The 19,608-nt window shown below is 43.5% G+C and overlaps 1 protein-coding gene across 5 annotated transcripts in view; it reads left to right on the top strand.

Annotated features, from left to right (window-relative positions):
* CEP192 (centrosomal protein 192) overlaps positions 1-19,608 on the top strand; it is a 223,014-nt gene that overhangs the window by 87,049 nt on the left and 116,357 nt on the right. For all 5 annotated transcript variants that reach the window (XM_075826454.1, XM_075826456.1, XM_075826457.1 and 2 more), the window contains one exon: positions 8,858-9,176. In XM_075826454.1, the coding sequence (XP_075682569.1) occupies positions 8,858-9,176 (319 nt within the window). The remainder of the gene's footprint in view (positions 1-8,857; positions 9,177-19,608) is intronic.

Genomic DNA, 19,608 nt, shown 5'->3' on the forward strand with positions numbered 1-19,608 from the left:
CTGCAGCAGCATCAGCGTTTGCAGGTAAGATCGACTTACCTGCAAACGCTGATGCTGCTGCAGAATCAACTGTAGCCTCTGGTGCCGATGTGGCCGTCACGATGCAGGACCTGTGAGTGACGTCACAGATCTGCACTGTCACAAGCTGGGCGTTCTGAAGAGAAGAGGATGTTACTTCTCATCAGAGCGCACAGCTAGTGAAAGTATTAAAAACGCCCCGATGTACGCACATAATACACACCCACTTGGACTTTTACTTTTAAACACACCCACTTGGACTTTTGCAAGCCTCATTTGCATAAATACAAAAATGGTCATAACTTGGCCAAAAATGTTCGTTTTTTTAAAATAAAAACGTTACTGTAATCTACATTGCAGCGCCTATCTGCTGCAATAGCAGATAGGGGTTGCAAAATCTGGTGACAGAGCCTCTTTAAATAAATGAATAAATAACCCCAAAGAAAATAATATTAAAAACCCACTTTTTCTCTTACAAAATGCTTTATTATGAAAGTTACACATTTGGTATCGCTGCGTTCGTAACGACCCCAACTATAAAGCTATTATGTTATTTAACACCCTCGGCGAACGCTGTAAAAAATAAAATACAAAACAATTCCAGAATTAAGGTTTTCTGTGCATCCTGCCTTCAAAAAATATTTGATAAAAAGTTGTACGTACTCTAAAATGGTACCAATATAAACTGCAAGTCGTCCCACAAAAAAAAATGCCGTCATCCAGCTGCGCAGAAAAATAGTTATGGCTCTTCAAATATGGAGACACAAATACAAATAATTTTGAAAAATCTGTGTTTTTAGTGTGTAAAAGTAGTAAAACATAAAACTATATAAATTAGATATCGTCGCAATCGTAACGACCTGCTGAATAAAGTTATGTTCTTTACACCACACGGTAAACTGCATAAATTAAGGACGCAAAAGGGCTTTCCGTCAGAACGGGACCCTGGACAGACACAAACTGACACGGACGTAAACCAGAGGGTCTACTACGCTATTGCTTCCGGCAAAACGACGTGTCCGGTGCACAAGAGAGACAAATGAAAACCCTGGGCACAGGATCTGTCACCATTGATATCAATGGTGATGGAAAACGAAAACCTCTGGTTTGTGTCTGTTAAGGGTCCCGTTCTGACGGAAAGCTCCAACGGAACGTCAGAACGGGACCCCAACGCAGATGTGAACAAAGCCTTATAGCGTAATTTTATGATGTGAACGCTGTAAAAAAAATAAAACAAACTGCTTTCTTTCACTTATTAATGTGAGGCACATGGTATTATGAATTTAGTCTAAATGTTAGGGTATGTTCAAGCTGAGTTTTTTTGCAGGCAGAAAATTCTGCTTGAAAAATCATCTCCGTTTTTTTTAAGTGGTTTTGCACCACACGCATTTTGACGCAGTTTTTTTAGGCTTTTTTTTTAGCTATCTCTTCAGCATAATGATGGAATTACTGCAAGCGTTTTTTTTTCCAGAAAATGCGTCAAAAATTGCTGCAAAAAACGTCATACGCGTTTATTTCCGTCTCCCATTGATTCAATGGGCTTTTTGAGGCGGAAAACGTCTCAAGATAGGGCATGTCGCTTCTTTTTCCCACGAGCGTTTATTCTTTGCTCGCGCTAAAAAATGCCTCCACCTCCCACTGAAATCAATGGGAGTCAATTTCGGCCAAAGTATGCCCTAACAGGAAATATGGTTAGAAAGCCCTGGGGTCCTTCAATAAACCCTGGGCTGTCTGCCCATATATGGTATGTCAGTCGATCACAGGATTCCCTTTGAATGCTGCAATCCGCTTTGATTTCCGCATTCCGGGAAATCACGGCGTACATGAGGTTTCTATGAACTCCGCCGTTAGAGCCGGGCTGCGGCTGTGTAATACAACCATTGCCCCCGCTCCTGACAAGTGTACGTGCACGGTTAGCATGAGGTGATGCGACCAGCACTGCACTAATAACTGCCGGCACTGAAACCGAACAAGGGGATGTTTTGCAGTGCGCCTGCTATGTTCTGTTTGTTCAGTGACAGCGCTTATTAGTGCAGCGCCGGCCGCATCACCTCATGCTGACCGCGCGTGCGCACACTTTTCAGGAGCAGGGCAATGGCTGTATTACACACCCGCAGCCGCACTCTAACTACATTTGTGTGTTTGTAATAGTATCGAAGTACATGATTTAACAGTATTGAACATTTTGAGGGTGCACGGCATCTAAATAGTATGAAAAGTTGCCTCGTGCAACCCTAATATAATATAGCCCCTGACACTGTCCCCACACTGTATAATGCCTCCATAGTGCTCCCCACACTGTATAATGCCTCCATAGTGCTCCCCACACAGTATAATGCCTCCATAGTGCTCCCCACACAGTATAATGCCCCATAACTGCCCTCCACACAGTATAATGCCCTCTAACTGCCCTCCACACACAGTATAATGCCCTATAACTGCCCTCCACATAGTATAATGCGCCTAAACTGCCCTCTACATAGTATAATACCCCTATAACTGACTTCCGTGCAATTTAATGTCCCCCCTGGCTGCCCTCACACAGTATAATGCCCACATATATGCACCTCACACAGTATGAAGTCCCCCACAGCTGCCCTCAATAGTGCCTGTTAAAAATAATAATCTACATACTCACCTAAGCCCATTTCAATGACGAGTGGAGGAGATCCCACTCTTTCTCCGATCTGTTCGCGTTGGCGAAGACTGGTGTGATGACGTCACTCCCTCGCGTCCGGCGATACATAGTGAATGGTAGAGCGCGGACCTTATGGTCCCCTGCTCTACCATTGGATTCAACTGTATCTGCGTCCTGAAGATGCAGATACGGTTTAAGCCGGCAGAAAATAATTGATAAAACAAAAATTTGCAAGGTGACATTGATTAATTCTGCTGAATTTTGATTATTTTTCGATTAATTGCCCAGCCCTAGTACTTACTGTTTTGGCCCCACAGAAGCTTAGCAAATGCGACATGGCACCCGAAAAACATTCCATCTAAATTTGAGCTCCAAAAGCCGAATGGTTCTCCTTCCCTTCTGAGCCCTGGCACGGGTCCAAACAGCAGTTTACCACATATGGTGTATTGCTGTGCTCAGAAGAGTTTGCTATACAAATGTTTTTTCATTGTGAAAATGTAAAAATCCTGAGCTAAAACTACATTTTATTTGAATTTTTTTTTCATTTTCACGGTCTAATTCCACTAAAGTCAGCAAAAAACCTGTGGGATCAAAATCCTCACTATACCCCTTGATAAATTCCTTGAGGGATGTAGTTTGCCAAATGGTGTCTTTTTGGAGGCGTTTCCACTGTTTGGCCCCACAAGACCTCTTCAAACCTGACATGGTGCCTAAAATATATTCTAATAAAAAGGAGGCCCCAAAATCCACTAAGTACAACTTTGATTTTGAGGCCTGTGCTTCAGTCCAGTAGCATACTAGGGCCGCATGTGGGATATTTCTAAAAACTGCAGTATCTGGGCAATAACATTTTGATTGTGTCTCTCTGGAAAAACCTTCTGTGTTACAGAAAAATACGGATTAAAACAGATTTTCTGTCAACATTTTTTAATTTGTAAACCTCACCTCCATGCTTTAATTACTGTGAATCGCCTACAGGGTTAAGAGACTTTCTAAATGCTGTTTGGAATACTTTGAGGGGTGCAGTTTTTAAAATGGGGTGATATTATAGGGGGTTTTCTTATATATATATATATATATATATATATATATATATATATATATATATATATATATATGCCTCCAAGCTACTTTAGAACTGAAATGGTCCCTTAAAAAAATTTCCTAGAAAAATAAGAGTGTGTTCAAAAAACGATTCTTTTCCAGGAAGATTTAGTTTCTGAACGGATGGTTTCTCCTTCAGTTGGTACGCTATTTCACGGTTGTCTAAAAGCACTACCATGCCACTGTCAGATGCAGCATCACTTAGTGATTCTCTTGACGCAAATTAGTCTTCATGGGCTGCAGGTTCTGATCTCTTCCCAGCATTTGTCTCTTCCTGTGCCAGCAAGGCCTGCTCAGTATAGGCAAAACCACTTCACTGCGGTATCTCAGAAGGCGCACATTTAGGGTCTAGTTCTTGCTTCCCAGGTTATCCATGCTTCTCGACTCTTATTTCATTCCTCTCTTGAGTAAGCCAGTTTTGCTGCCAGTGCATCTGCTAATTCAATAGCTATCCGACGTACAATTTGGTTAAAATCTTGGGGCGGCAGACTGCTCCCTCGTTGTACTGCTTTTTGTTGGGGGTAGTGTCTTTGGAAAACGTCTAAATGAAATAATTTCCCAGGGCCGATGAGCTGTTTCGGCTGCCTCCGGCACCATGAGTTATGCAGTGTTCGGTGCCAGAAGCAGAAGGCTCCATGCTAGGTTACTGCAGCTCTGTTCCTGTTCACTTGAATAGGATCAGAGCTGCAGCACGGCTGCTTTACAGTAGTCTAAGCCTTCTGCTTCCTGCACCGACCACTTCATAATTTGCGGTGCCTTTTGGATAGGTCATCATGTAAAAACTCTGAATGTCCAGATAGCCCCTTTTACGTTTCGGTTCTTTCTTAACTTTGTGTCTCAGGAGTCATTCCCCTCCCAGCAGTCAGACAAAATGTCTAGCCATTCCATGGACTCTAGATGTCAATTGTTCAAGCCTAAGCCCACTTGTCAACAGCGTCCTAGGAGTCAAAGTGCTTCTCTTCCAAGACCTCTTCAACCTGAAGGTGTCTCCCCTGTCGAATCTGTTGTCCGAAGGGGTGAGGGGGGGGGGTGCGCGACATCTTTACTTTTCAGGAGATATGAATTGCTCATGCGGACGAAGCCTGGTTTCGAAAGTTTGTGTCGATAGGGTACAGAATAGAATTCTTGACCATTCCCCAGGTTGGTACTCACTGTCACCTCTGGCAAGGTGTCGCCAGGAGCCATGAGGCACTGTGGTAGTCATCTTGGATTTTCCACTGGGCCGAGACTCATGAGCCCGCTCTGTCTGCGGTCTGCATACTGGGAGTAGACAATTGAGCTGCATACTGGATCTAGGAGTATAGTCTCTAAATCCAGAAATCGAATTAAAGATTTGCCAGAGATCGGGCACTCCAGACGTGTATTTATTTTAATTTTATTTTGAGTCCCAGCTCATTAGGCCCGGTCGCAGTATCCCAGGGCCATTGCAGTAGATGCCCTGGTCGCTATTTGGACAGGGTTGGCTCTTCTGTACCTCTTCTCTCTCCTTCTGCTACCGCCCAGTGCCCTCAAGAGGGTAAAGGTGGAAGGCGTTACCGTGTTTCTGATGGCTCCGGACTGGCCTCGTCGGGCCTGCTACTCTGACCTAGTCAACCTACTTGCAGATACCCTTGGTGTCTACCTGACCTCCTTTCCCAAGATCTGCTGTTCCACCCCATTTTAAAACCGATTACTTTTAACGGTGCAGCTGTTGAAGCCAAGGTTTTTAAAGGTCTGAGGTTTCTCTGAACCGGTCATTCAAATAATGTTAAAGTTTAGAAATGCTCAATAAGCCATGGTGTATCATGGTATGTGGAAGGCTTATTTCCGTTGGTGTGAACAGTGCAGGTTCCATCCCATGGTATGTTCTACACCTCGGATAAGACCTTTCAAGCAATAACAGCCTTGATCAGGGACTTGGTTTAGTTTCTTTCAAGGGCCATGTCTTTGCTCTCCTTCTTCTTCTTCTTTTTTTTTTTTTTTTTTCTCCATCAACAGCTAGCTTTCTACTCTCTGGTTATAGGGCTGAGCAACTGGAGAAAAAAACAATTCAGCGCAGATAAGACACCATCTTGCGCATTCCATATTTTATTTCCCCGCAAGCTTCAACTAAATGTGTTCTCAGGACACAGACACCGTTGAATCCAATGGTAGAGCAGGGGGCCGTTAGGTCCCTGATCTACTATTTCCTATGTAACGCATGCTCCTCACGGCTCGGCGCAAAGACGTCACGTCCTTGCGCTTGTCTACACAGATCGGAGGAGCAGACCGATCGCCTCCACTCATCGTTGGAATGGGGTTAGGAGAGTATGTGTTTATTTTTGTTAGGCACTAGTGGGGCTGTGTGGGGGCAGCTGTGGAGTATTATATTGCGTGGGGGCAGCTGTGGAGTATTATATTGCGTGGGGGCAGCTGTGGAGTATTATATTGCGTGGGGGCAGCTGTGGAGTATTATATTGCGTGGGGGCAGCTGTGGAGCATTATACTGCGTGGAGGCAGCTGTGGAGCATTATACTGCGTGGGGGCAGGTGTGAGGCATTATATTGCGTGGGGGCAGGTGTGAAGCATTATACTGTAAGTGGGGTCGCAATGGGAGGTTTATACTGTATTGGGGCTTAATACTGTGTGGAGGGCAGCTATGGGAGCATTATGGGGCATTATACTGTGGGGGGGGGGCTCTCTGGGTCATTATAGTGGAGGAGGGCTCTCTGGGTCATTATAGTGGAGGAGGGCTCTCTGGGTCATTATAGTGGAGGAGAGCTCTCTGGGTCATTATAGTGGAGGAGGTCTCTCTGGGTCATTATAGTGGAGGAGGGCTCTCTGGGTCATTATACTGTGGGGGGGCTCTCTGGGTCATTATACTGTGGGGGGGCTCTGTGGGGCCTTATACTGTGGGTGGGGGGCTCTATGGGGCATTATACTGTGGGGAGGGTCTCTCTGGGGCATTTTACTGTGGGGGGGGCGCTCTCTGGGGCATTATAGTGTGGGGGGGGGGTTGCTCTCTGGGGTATTATGTGGGGGGGGTGCTCTCTGGGGCGTTATATAGTGGAGGAGTGCTCTCTGGGGCGTTATATAGTGGGGGAGGGCTCTCTGGGGCGTTATATAGTGGGGGAGGGCTCTCTGGGGCGTTATATAGTGGGGGAGGGCTCTCTGGGGCGTTATATAGTGGGGGAGGGCTCTCTGGGGCGTTATATAGTGGGGGAGTGCTCTCTGGGGCGTTATATAGTGGGGGAGGGCTCTCTGGGGCATTATACTGTTGGGGTGGGCTCTCTGGGGCATTATACTGTAGGGGAGGGCTCTCTGGGGCATTATACTGTAGGGGAGGGCTCTCTGGGGCATTATACTGTAGGGGAGGGCTCTCTGGGGCATTATACTGTAGGGGAGGGCTCTCTGGGGCATTATACTGTAGGGGAGGGCTCTCTGGGGCATTCTACTGTAGGGGAGGGCTCTCGGGGGCATTCTACTGTGGGGGGGCTCTATGGGTGATTGTTTTGGAGGGCACTATGGTGGCATTACACTGTGTGGGGGGCAGTGTCTGGGTTTATTATACACAGTAGTATACAGCAGGCTCGGATGTATATTTTAATGGCGTAGCATGTAAAAAGGGGTGTGGCCTAAATCAGTCATTAATTGTAATCTAGGTTACGTTAATCGTGATTTTTGATTTTAGGTCCTAATCGCCCAGCCCGATCAGGTAAAGCTTTTTCTACAAATATTGACTCACACTGTCACTCACTTTTAACATCATACGGAACCCTGGGATCTTAACCTGGTGCAGGGTGGGTGCTCTTCACTCCTCTCCCTACGAACCCTCATGGGAATTTTTGCTAAATCTCCTTTCCTGGAAAGTTTTTATTTTCTAATTTTCCCATTTTCCCTTTCTCGTTTGATTCATTTGGGGACTTTAATCCCATCCTGTTTTGTTTTCTAGGCCCTGGATTTATGTTCTGGTTGTGTCCTTTTTTTTTTTTTTTTTTGTCTTAAAGAGGCTCTGTCACCAGATTTTCAAACCCCTATCTCCTATTGCAGCAGATCGGCGCTGCAATGTAGATTACAGTAACGTTTTTTTTGTACAAACTGATTTAAGCCAGTGTCTGTGGGAAGGGTATAGGTGATCAATATCTAAACATTGAGGGTCCAACCGCTGGGACACCCACCTATCACGAAACTGAGTTTACAATGCCGTTCCTGGGAGCCCCATAGGAATGGATCGGTAGTGCGCATGCTCGACCACCGCTCCATTTATTTCTTTGCCACCTCTATAGAAATGAACGGAGCGGTGACCAAGCCATACGCACTACCACTCTATTCTTATGGGGCTCCCAGCAATGGCGAGGTAAGCCCATTCTCGGATAGGTGGTAAATATTTATTATGGGAAAATCCCTTCAACTTTATGTGCATTTTGAAGCGTTAAAATGGTTATTTTTGAAAAAAAATGTTGTCTAAATACTTCAACTTCATTTGTTGAGTGCAAAAAAAATTGGTTCAAAAAAGCAAAGCCGTAATCATGCCACGCTTAATCCCTGAGGAGCTTTGCTGTAAAAAAAAATTTAAAAAGAGAAATAGTTGGAGATACATTTTTTTTTTTCTTTCTTGGGCCTGTTCACATCCGCGTCACCCTTCCGTTGATGGGTTCCGCTAGACCTTTCTGACGGGAGGAACCCATCAACTGGAAGGCAAAGGGAAACTATAGCTTCCGTTTGCATTACCATTGACTTTAATGGTAATGCTTCCATTGCAAATAGTTTCAGTTCCATAAGGTTTCCGTTCTTTTGACGGAAACAATAGCGCAATTGAGCTTCTGGTTTTGGACGGAAATAGCATAGTCAATTGCGCTATTGTTTCCGTCAAAAGAACGGAAACCTTATGGAACTGAAACTATTTGCAATGTAAGCATTGCCATTGAAATCAATGGTTCTGCAAACGGTAGGTACGGTTTCAGTTTGCCTTTCCATTGATGGGTTCCTCCCGACGAAAAGGTATATCGTAACCCATCAACGTAAGGGTGACACAGATGTGAACGCATCCTTACTCTATTTCAATTTGTTTCATTAGCATTTTATTCTTATGAAGTGACACAATGGGCGAAAAAAATAATAATTTCTTTTTATTTATAGAGCTCATGTGATCTGATTTCATCAAATACAACACCGAAACTGAACACACTATATTTTCAAGATGGTAGATCTTCAAATTGTGAATCTGATTCTGAGATGTCTGCCAATTCGTCTCATATGTTTTCATATACAAACTTTACATCTGGGTTTGTGGATGCCGCTAGCTTAGACACCGCTGAAAAAGGAAATGTCATTCGATTAGCAGATACATATTTATCACCTACTTGTTCCAACCAGACTAGGACTAGTAAAGATATCTGGCAGTCAGACGAAATGCAACCATTTCAATGGAGCTTTCAGCAGAGTGATGGTGAAAAAGGTACGTGTAAGACATAACTTGTTTGTTCAGTTTTTCAGTTACATTTTGCAGTGTCAAAAAACTTACATTGTTTTTCTGCATACCTATTCTAAAGCACAGTGGTGGACATACCATTGGTGCAGCCTGTGCAGCTGCACAGGGGCCCCAGTATTTAAGGAGGCCCACTTCCACCTTAGGGGCCCATATACTGTTCTTGCACACAAACCCTCTGCTGTCTATGTCCACCCCTCATAATATACCTTTGTTTTTAGTTGTCTTTGTTTTGGCTTTATTGGATTTGGGGCTTTTGATTTTTGTGCTATGTGAAACTAATTCTCTCATAATGTAGCTTTCCTCAAACGGTTTAGTGGTTCAGAGATAATGAAGAAAAAAATTAAATATTCGGTTTAACAGAATCTTTACATCTTTTATTTGCTTCTAGACAAGCTGAGTGTCGCGGTTGCCATTACAGCTCCCACCTAGCTATTCTATAAAGCATCTATTACGCAGCTAGAACAAAAACGGTTGACCGTTTTTCTGTTCTTATTAATTCTACGCTAGAGTTATAACATTTAATCTGTTATCACTAAATATATATTGTATGTGCAGCGTCAAACATTCCCTCTGGTTATGTATATTTAGTGTATGAACTTCATAGTGTCAAATCGGTTCCGAAAAATCTCACTGATGGTAGGTTAAATTAGGGCTTTTCTCAAATTTTTATCATTCGCAAAAGACAGGGCTTCCCTCAGTATTAGGCCGGGTCCACACGGGATGGAAATGCTGCAGATTTTCTGTAGGTTACCAGCCATATAGATTAGATTTGAACAAAGATCTGAGTGTGCTGCGGATTTTCAAATCTACATCATGCTCGTTGTTACGACAGTTTACAGCAGGGCCCTTTTCTTTGCAGACAGGGACATCTGCAGTGAACCCACAGCAAAATCCATACACGGCACATTGCGGAAAAATCTGCAACAAATCCGCTAGGTGTGTGGTAAGCCTTAGTCTCCCACGTAGTGGAATTGCTTAATTTTTTCCATCCACATTAGCAGCTGGACAATCCGCATTACAGTAGCAGCAAACTGGATGATATTTTAACAAATCTCATCCAAAAGCTGCAGAAAATTTACCTGCGGCTGGGTTTTTTAGAGCTGCAAGCATTTCAATTCATGCAGCGAATTGGTTGCGCATTTGTTGCAGATTATCCGCATTAAGTTCAACGAGAAAATAAAAATCTGCAACAAATGGCATTTCTACAGCAAAATCCGCAACTAGAAAAAAGGGAACTTACTTCACCTCGCACTCCCGCAGTGACGTGTCCTTGCTCCTGTTGGTGTGAATACAGCTTGCCTCCTGAGATGACTTTTAGTCTTATGTGACCGCTGCACCCAATTTTATTCCCTCTGTTTTCCACATCTGCAAATCTGGCCAGAAATCTGCACCAAATCAAACGTGACTTGGTGTGGATTTTCCCTGCGAAATATGTGTGTGACTGTTTTCTGCAACAAATCGACTGGTGTGAACGTACCCTTAGGACATGTCCATGCGGGACAGAAATGCTGGCGATTTTCTATGCGCATTTGCTCATTAAAATTCCACAGCAGATTACAGTACCAGCCATGTGGATGAGATTTAAACAAATCTCATCCACATGCTGTGGATTTTCAAATCCAAGGTAGGGCAGTGTTTTCTATACAGCTTCTGAAGCTTTGTGCTCAGGTAAGGCCAGGATTAGTGCGCAAAGTGTTTCGCTGTCTTGTTGATTCGCTGGTTTGCGGTCTATAGAATTCAAAGAGTATTTCTCCCTATTTTTCTGCAAAAATTCCTCAGTAGAGATTCTTAAACCTGTTTAATATATTCACTCATGCATCCTAAAGGGCTGTGAATCTGTAAAACACAAATTGGGCAAAAACGTTGCCTCCTCCAGCAAAAAGCCTGGACTTCATACAGAATATTGTTATTTTTGCGAAGACCTCTAAAACGGCAATGACAGGAGTTTCCCCATTTTCCGAAGGACAGCAAACCCGGAGGCCGCAAATAATGCTCTCCTTCTCTTTACCTGATCCAGTTGTGTCAAAGCTGTTCCTGCTGGTTGTTCTTTAGCAGGGATTATTTCTTTGCCAAGACTGTCCACTTTCCTGGCTATGTCAGGAGGGGGGGGGGGGGGGCTGGTTCAAAGAATGGGGGCTCATGGCTGCAGCTGCATCACGCACCTCGTTCTCGGCAGAAGTCCTTATGTCTTATGTCAGCCCCAGAGTCATCCACTGACCTTGTCTCTTCTCTCGACCAGCACTTGATCTGGCAGCATGCGCTGCATTTTTGAAGACTCGGGGATCCCTCTAGGCAGGGGGAATCAACCCTTCTCTCCCCACTTTTACTTCTGGGCACAACTTAGTATGTGTCTACACAAGGGACGTCCAGAACAGAAATTTCTCCAATTAGAGGTTAATAAGGCCCCCCTTTTTTTTATTTTTCCCCTGCTGCCAATTTTAAAATTAAAAGGCTCTGATATGCAGATACTCAGTAGTGTACTTGTTCCACACTTATGTCTACGCCTATTGATTCCTATTTTCCTCCACGCAAGTCTGTGGTTCTAGTAAAGCTCTGAGCCCGGTATGTACTCCTTCTTCCTTGTATGGGTTGATTATTTGGGTCCTAATTTCTTTATTTCCTACAGGGTAGAGATATGAAAAAAAATCACTGGAGTAGGACTGGAGTTTCTTAAAACATAACTTTTACTGTTATTACTTCTTAAAAGTGTGTTTTACAATATTTAGACAAACTTTCAATTTGAATTGCAACATAGATAGGAAGTTACTTTTTTCCTTGTCACAGAGACATCCAAAAGTGTTGTTCAATATATCCTACAGACTTAGGCCCCATGCACACAAACGTATTTTTGCGGCTGCAATTCACCCGCAAGTCTGCGCGTCAATTGCGGCCCCGTTCATTTCAATGGGCCCATGCACACGACCGTGGTTTCCACGATCCATGCCGGGAGCCTGGACCACAAAATGATAGGACATGTCTTATTACGCCGTATTTTGCGGTTCAGGCTCATTGAAATGAATGCACACGGCAATGTGCACGGCCTGTTAATTGCGGACGGGCTGTCAGTCGCAAATCACTACCCGTGCACACCACTATGGTTGTGTGCATGAGGCCTTATGGAGTATCCAGCTAGACCCAATTGTTTCACACTGTCCCTTAGAATACATTTTCAGGTTTAAACAACATGCTCCATATAACTTTTCTTGGTGTTTCTCCCACACGTCACCTTATATATAATTCTAGAGCTTCTGGAGTAATTAACACCCCCTACCCTTTCTGTTGTAAGGTGTGCTTGATTCCACTCCTCAAACAAAGGGACTGAGAAGCCTCTTTTAGCTATAAACCTTTTTTATTTTTTTCCCCCAACGTGTTTTCTTGTGGCCCAAATTCACCTGGGGAGGTTTGGCCATGCAGCCCATAGATCAGGCTATTAATTCCGTTGGAGCTGTGGTTGCCATTTTAATGGTCTTGCAGTGGCAAGAGCGTTTCTTAGCACATGTTTTGTTCCTGCTAGTATGGATGCCTGTTCACGGCGTCTGACAACCGCTTCCGGTGATTCCCTATCCTATTTATTCAAAAGCCCCCCCCCCCCCTTAACCCCTTTAGGACAAAGCCTGTTTTGGCCTTGTGGCACGGCCGTTTTTTTTTTTTTTTCAAATCTGGTATGTTCCTTTATGTGGTAATAACTTTGGAACGCTTATACCTACCCAAGCGATTCTGTGATTGTTTTCTCGTTACATATTGTACTATGTTAGTGAGAAAATTTGGTTGACTAATTTAATATCTATTTGTGGAAAACTCCAACATTTAGAGGAAATTTGCAAAAAACAGCATTTTTCTAAATTTAAATGTATCTGCTTGTAAAACAGATTAAAATATGTGGTAATAAACTTCTGTTTAGACCCACAGCAGGGCTTAGAAAGGAAGGAGCACCATTTGGATTTTTGAGCACAGATTTTGCTGGAATGGTTGTCAATGCCATGTCTTGTTTGCAGTGCCCTGGAGTGACCAAAACAATGGAAATCCCCCAAAAGTGACCCTATTTTGGAAACTACAGCCCTCAAGGAATTTTTCTAGTGGGATAGTTAGCATTTTGACCCCACAGGTTTTTTGCAGAATTTAATGGAAAAGGACTGTGAAGATAAATCTTTTTTCATTTTATTTTTTTTCTGAAAAAACATTTTTTTCTTACATTTTTACAAGGAGTAAAGGAGAAAAAGCACCACAACATTTGTAAAGCAACTTCTCCCGTTTACGGCAATACCTCATATGTGGTAATAAACTGCTGTTTGGACCCACGGCAGGGCTCAGAAGAGGAGCGCAATTTGTAGGACAGATTTTGCTGGGATGGTCTTCAGGGGCTATGTCTTGTTTACAGAGCTCCTGAGGTACCAGCACAGTGAAGTGACCACATTTTGGAACTGCACCCCTCAATGAATTTATTTAGGGGTGTGATCACTTTTATAACCCTATAGTTTTTCTGGCTTGAAAAATAAAATGTTAAATTTTTTTACAAATGCCCCATTTTTTTGGGCAGATTTTTCAGACACCGCATATAAGTGAAGTAAAGCGCCTCAGTATTTATTGGGGTATTACTTCTGACTTCAGAAATATCCCCAAAGTGGTCTAAATATGTTGTCTGGACACCTAGCAGTCCGTGGAAGTGAAGAAGCACCACAAGGATTTTGAGGCCTTATTTTTACTTGGATGAGTTTTAGCCACAAGCCTAGAGGCCTAACAAATTGTGCAGATCATACACAGTTGTTAGAGTATTAGGTATTCATCTAGGGATATAATTAGGGTTTTTAGTTTTGTTATATGTTTTTTTAGATTGTTCAATTTTAAAAATGGGTGAAAGACCAGGGGTTTCAAAAGTATTTTTTAATCCATGGAGGTGTGGAAGATGCGGAAGCAGTCCTTCATACAGAGTTCGGGTTTTGATGGACAGTTGACGCACTGATATATGGTATCCTTACGGATACCCCTTTTTGCACAGACATAGCACCTTTTTTGTGCCCTCCATTTTTTTTGGTGTTGCAGGCACTTCACTTGAAAAGTGCTGCCCAGGAACAATACGGCAAGAACGACCTTGAAGCAGCAGAAGCTTCCTCCACCTAGTCTCCAAGCGAAATAAATGTTTTATTTTTTTTCTTGGTATTCCAAGTAGGTACCCGGGTGGCCAGCTTTACAGAAAATTAAAAATTTATTTTATAGTGCCACACATGTACAAGGTACACTGCCAATTTTTTTGTACCAAATTTTGTTTTTCCACATGGCTCTACACGGTTTTAACAACATTCAGGTCAACCCCCCTCTCCATGAATTTATTATATGCCTGAATGCATATAGGCTTCATCGTGGACATTGTAAATACATGTGTGGGGACAAGGGTGCAGCTGGCGTCATGCATAGATGTCAGCATTCATACATATTTTCTATCCTGGTATTTCAGACACAGGACCCCATCCTGCAGCAATGCCCTGCTTTCTACAATTTGCAGGGATTGGCCAATGAGGGTCTTGGGAAGGTGCTGCTGGTTTTTTCGGACCGTCCCACATGCCACAGTTTGTTTTGTCTTTTAGACATTTGAACACTGCTGCACCTGTGTACCAGTTGTCCAAGTAGAAGTTGTACCCCTGATCGAACAGTGGGTGCAGTAGGTCCCACACTATCTTCCCTGTTGTGGACAGGACGGGGGGACGGGACAATTTGGGGGCTGTATTGTCCTCTGCTTCCCCTCCTAGATCCGCAAAGCATGTGTGTATCCGGTCTCAGACTCGCACAGCTTGTAGACCTTGATACCATACTTGGAGCGCTTATTGGGCAAATATTGGCGAAACTTCAGCTTACCCTTGAAGTGCATAAGAGATTCATCAACTGAAATCTTTGTTGGGGGTGTAGATTTCTGGAAATTTTTGGGAAAAAATATTTGAGGGGCCTAATTTTTAAAAGTCTGTCGGAATTGTGGTCATCCTGGGAGTTGTCACTAAAGTGCCGAAGTTTTGGGATGGCCCCAAAGCGGGGTCTTGTCACTATTTCGGTACAAAGGACAATGATATAAAATGTTGGTGGACCAGTAGGATCTCACTTTGGGCTTTTTAGTGAAACCCATGTTGTTGACTAACCCCCAATATGTTTGCATTTCTGTACAATTAGTTGGTTGTCAACGATTGGGCTGGGCATAAAAAGAGTTGGGGTTTTCTGCTATAAATCGGTAGATGTTTGTTTGGTCCACCATAAGCCCTATCAAGTTGTTAGTAAAGAACAATTTGAAATATCCAATTACAGGCTGTCCTTCCGTCTGTCACCGACACTCTGCACCAGAAACCGCGCAGCAACTGTACATCCTGGTGCGCTAAGACACTGGCCACCCAGACATACAGTTGCGTCGTGGTTCACCTAGGGGTTAACACACACACACACACACACCACCTGTGACATTCAGGTGTGTGATACAAAAGAAGCGCCGATACTGTGATTCAGAATGCCTCCAAATATGAGCAAGTATTCATGCCGCCCAACACCTCTTCACGTTTTCGATGCGTCGCTCTTGAGTCCTGCCTTGATGATGAAGTGCATCCACTTTACGGTGCAGCCTCAGAGTGCGCTATTTGCAATAAGTTTCTCTTTCTGCATCCTACAAAAACCGCTGTGTTTTTAAATGTAAAGAAAAGGTAGTAATAGAGGAATCCCCTTCTTTTCTGGTTAGCATGAGATCCATGATCAAAGAATGGCCACTCTTTCACCAAGACCTTCTACGTCCTGTTTAGGCCAGACCTGTCAGAAGTTGATGTGCTACATAGGGGTTAGGCACCCTGCACACGGCCGTTAGGGTATGTTCACACGGCTTAGCAAAATACGTCTGAATATACGGAGCTGTTTTCAGGCGAAAACTGCTCCTGTTTTTTAGACTTTTTTGTAGCAACTCATTTTTCGCGCGTATTTTACGGACGGTTATTGGAGCTGTTTTTCAATGGAGTCAATGAAAAACTGTTCCAAAAACGTCCCAAGAAGTGACATGCACTTCTTCGGGCGTCTTTTTACGCGCGGTCTTTTGACAGCGACGCGTAAAATAACACCCCGTGGGAACAGAACATCGTAAAACCCATTGAAAGCAATGGGCAGATGTTTGTAGGCGTAATGGAGCTGTTTTTTCAGGCGTAATTCAAGGCGTAAAACGCCCGAATTACGAGCTGAGAACAGTGCGTGTGAACATACCCTAACTGCACGGTCTGTGAATACGGGCACAGACGGTCGCAGACGGTCATCCTCATTTGCAGGCCATTTTCCTAGTATAGGAGCACGGTCCGCAAATTAAAAATATAGGACAGGTCCTATTTTTTGCGGGTCATTTCTACGGCCAGGACGCTTACCCGTGAATATATACTGAAAGGCGTCCTTGTGTCATAGAAATGAAATGGATCCGTAATTGCGGATTAAAATGATGGTAGTGTGCATGGTGACTCCTGAAGAGTGATTTCTGAAGAGTAGTTGGATTCTTGTGACCACACCTCTGGCAGTTTTTTTTTTTTCTCTTTCAGAAGAAACTGAGCTTCTGCTGTGAGCCATTAGAGCTATGTTAAAAATTGAAGGTTTCAAAGTACCCTGTTCAGTCCAGGACTAGATGTTCCAGGACCTTGGGGGGGGGAATAGCCTTCAAATCCAAGTCTCGAAGAGGGAGATCTAGAGCAGTGGAACGACACCTAGGTTTGATGCTCTGGTAACCAGGATATCGAAAATTGCCTCCCTTCTCTTTTGAGGATATGGGGCTACTCCCATGATCCCATGGATAAAAAAATCTTTTAAAATGTTATGTGAAGCACTTATAAAATGTTCATGGAAAAGTCTACTGCTCTTTTGTAGCAATTTTTGCTACTCGCATGGCCTTGAATTTGTCTATCAGGTTAGACCAACTCTCTCAGCTGGAACTTCAAGGAAAGTTTATATCCTCTCTTCCAATCTTTTCAAAAGCGCTAAAAATTTATTTATCAAATGTTTTAGCAGACCTGGTCAAACGCTCAGCAAGATCAACTGCCTTCCCCAATGCATCTAGTAGAGGTATAAAGCTCTGATCCTGGGATGGCGATGCAGTTTCAAAATGTTGCTTACCCTCTATCACATTGGTTTTGGTCGGGATTACATCCTAGCCATTCTATAGGAAATAAGGGTTCACTTCTGAATTGCGATTTTTATCAGCAGAGACATCCCCTTTTCGGGAATTTTTTCTCTTTTTTTTCCTGATTCCATAAAGCAAGAGGGAACTTTAAAGTGGCAGTCCTCCTAAGGGACATGAAAAGGTTCTCTTTCTCCCTTGAAATGCCAGTAGTCCGTACCAATGATGCCAAACGTAAGTAGGAGACAGACTCTGTTACTTCATAACAGCCTGGAAAGAAATTATTTTTCTCCATGGATTTTATGTTATACAGTCAGGCTACACATTGGAGTTCTTTGTCGCTCCCTCCCATCAGATTCATGACCAACCAGACTCTCTCCCCAATCGGCTGTCAGAAGGCATTGAAGGTAGAATTTTTCTCCCCTTCCAAAAACAGTTCCTCTTTTCAGCTCGCAAAAAGGCCTAGGCTTTTATGTCCTGGTGTTCCTGGTCAAGAAACGGAACCAGAGCCATTATAAACCGGAGATCTCTAAACCAGTACACAGCTTGCAAGAAAATCAAAATGGAGACCTAAATTCCAGTGTCTGCCTCCTCAAGAGTGCTCTAGAGACTTTCACAGCTATCTGAGAACTGCCTCTTTATGTCCAGGCTATGCCACTTCAAGTTTGAAGTCTCCACCTTTCGGCTTATCTAAATCTCCAAGGATCTTTACGAAGATCATCATTATCTAAAAACATTCCTGGTAACACCCTACCTCGATGACTTCCTTATCTGGCCTTGACCTCTACTACACCTCGAATTCATACAAATGTTCTCTTCTCTCGGATAGATTATGATCAGAGAAAAATCATAACTAGCTCACTGCCATTAAAAGGTCTTTCTTGGGTTTCTACTAGATTCTTATCTGAAAACATTTTTTTATACTTCTGAAGTGGGAGTTGCTAATCCTTAAGATATCCTCCAATTGCTATGCAAGATCATTTTCCATCTGAGATATTGACAGTCCTGGGCCTTTTAACTTCCCCAACCCAGCAGTCAGGGGGGCTCAGGCCCATTAAAGATCCTGTCCAATCCTTCCTCCTTGGGCAAAAAGCAAATATCGCTAAAGGGAGACTAAAGATCCCTCAAAAAATAATCAACTTCTTAAGCTGCTGGCTGATCAGTAAAAGTTTACAATGAGGAGTCTTAAGGCGGTAGGAGAATCAACTTGTGATTACAACATATGCCATCAGTTGAGGTTGGGAGCCCCCACATTTGAGGCCATAGTTCAGGGAACCAGGAACTTGTCTATGACTCAAGCCTCGTCCAACCTAAGAGAGCTCTTGGCTGTCTAGGAATCTCTTAAGGCTTCAGCCACTTCAGTAAAATTAAGTAAAAAAAAATATTGGACAGTGTGACTACCGTGGCCTACTCGAACCAACAGGGGGCACAAGAAGCAGGAAACTTCGGTGGCATCTCAAATGTGCTTTTGGGGAGAAGTCTATCCTCTTTATTCGCAGTACACTTGAGAGGCAAAGAAAATCTATTGGTAGACTTTCCTAGTAGAGCGACTCTGCGGAGAAGCGAGTAGAGGTTCAACCCCAAAATTTTTATCCAGCTGACAAAGAAGAGATGGGCTTCCAGTTTTGGACCTGTTGACCATGAGGAAAAACTGGCATGTTCTGAATTTCTAGCCCTATTCCAGACCTGGCCGAACATTGTTCTCTGCGCTAATCCATCTACAGAGAGTGAATGTGAATTCTACCATTGAAGTGCGCAGATGTTTTATCTACATTCTGACTACCAAGGAATATAGAAAATCTGACAATCTTTTCTGAAACCAGGGCAAGAACAAAAGTTTGTCTGCAAGTAAAACCACCATTGCTCGGTGGATAAAATCTGATTTTATTAAGCTCAAGATAAGTCTCCTCCAGGAGGCTTGAAAGCACACTCCACCACGTCATTCGCTACCTACTGGGCTGAGAGTGGTTCGGCATCTATCATGCAGCTATGTGGGCTAAACCTTTGTCCTTCAAGCACTACTAGCTAAACATTGTCTAATCGGGACTTCTCCTTTGACGGTAAATCCTATCCATGCCAGTTCCACCCTGATGGTCTTCTCTGTCGTTCCACCCCGTCAGTGCTCCTGTTGTGGAGGTGTTGGGAAAAGATAATTACGCTTCCTGGTAATTACATTTTTTGTTAAGCTCCACTTCGGCACAAGGTTTCTTCCACCCAATCCCTCCTGTCATTGCCATTGGGGAAGTTTAATGGAAAATCTAATTACCGGTGTAAGTATAATTATCA

The sequence above is a fragment of the Rhinoderma darwinii genome, chromosome 5, assembly GCF_050947455.1.
Source record: "Rhinoderma darwinii isolate aRhiDar2 chromosome 5, aRhiDar2.hap1, whole genome shotgun sequence".
In the NCBI taxonomy this organism is placed as follows: Eukaryota; Metazoa; Chordata; class Amphibia; order Anura; family Rhinodermatidae; genus Rhinoderma; species Rhinoderma darwinii.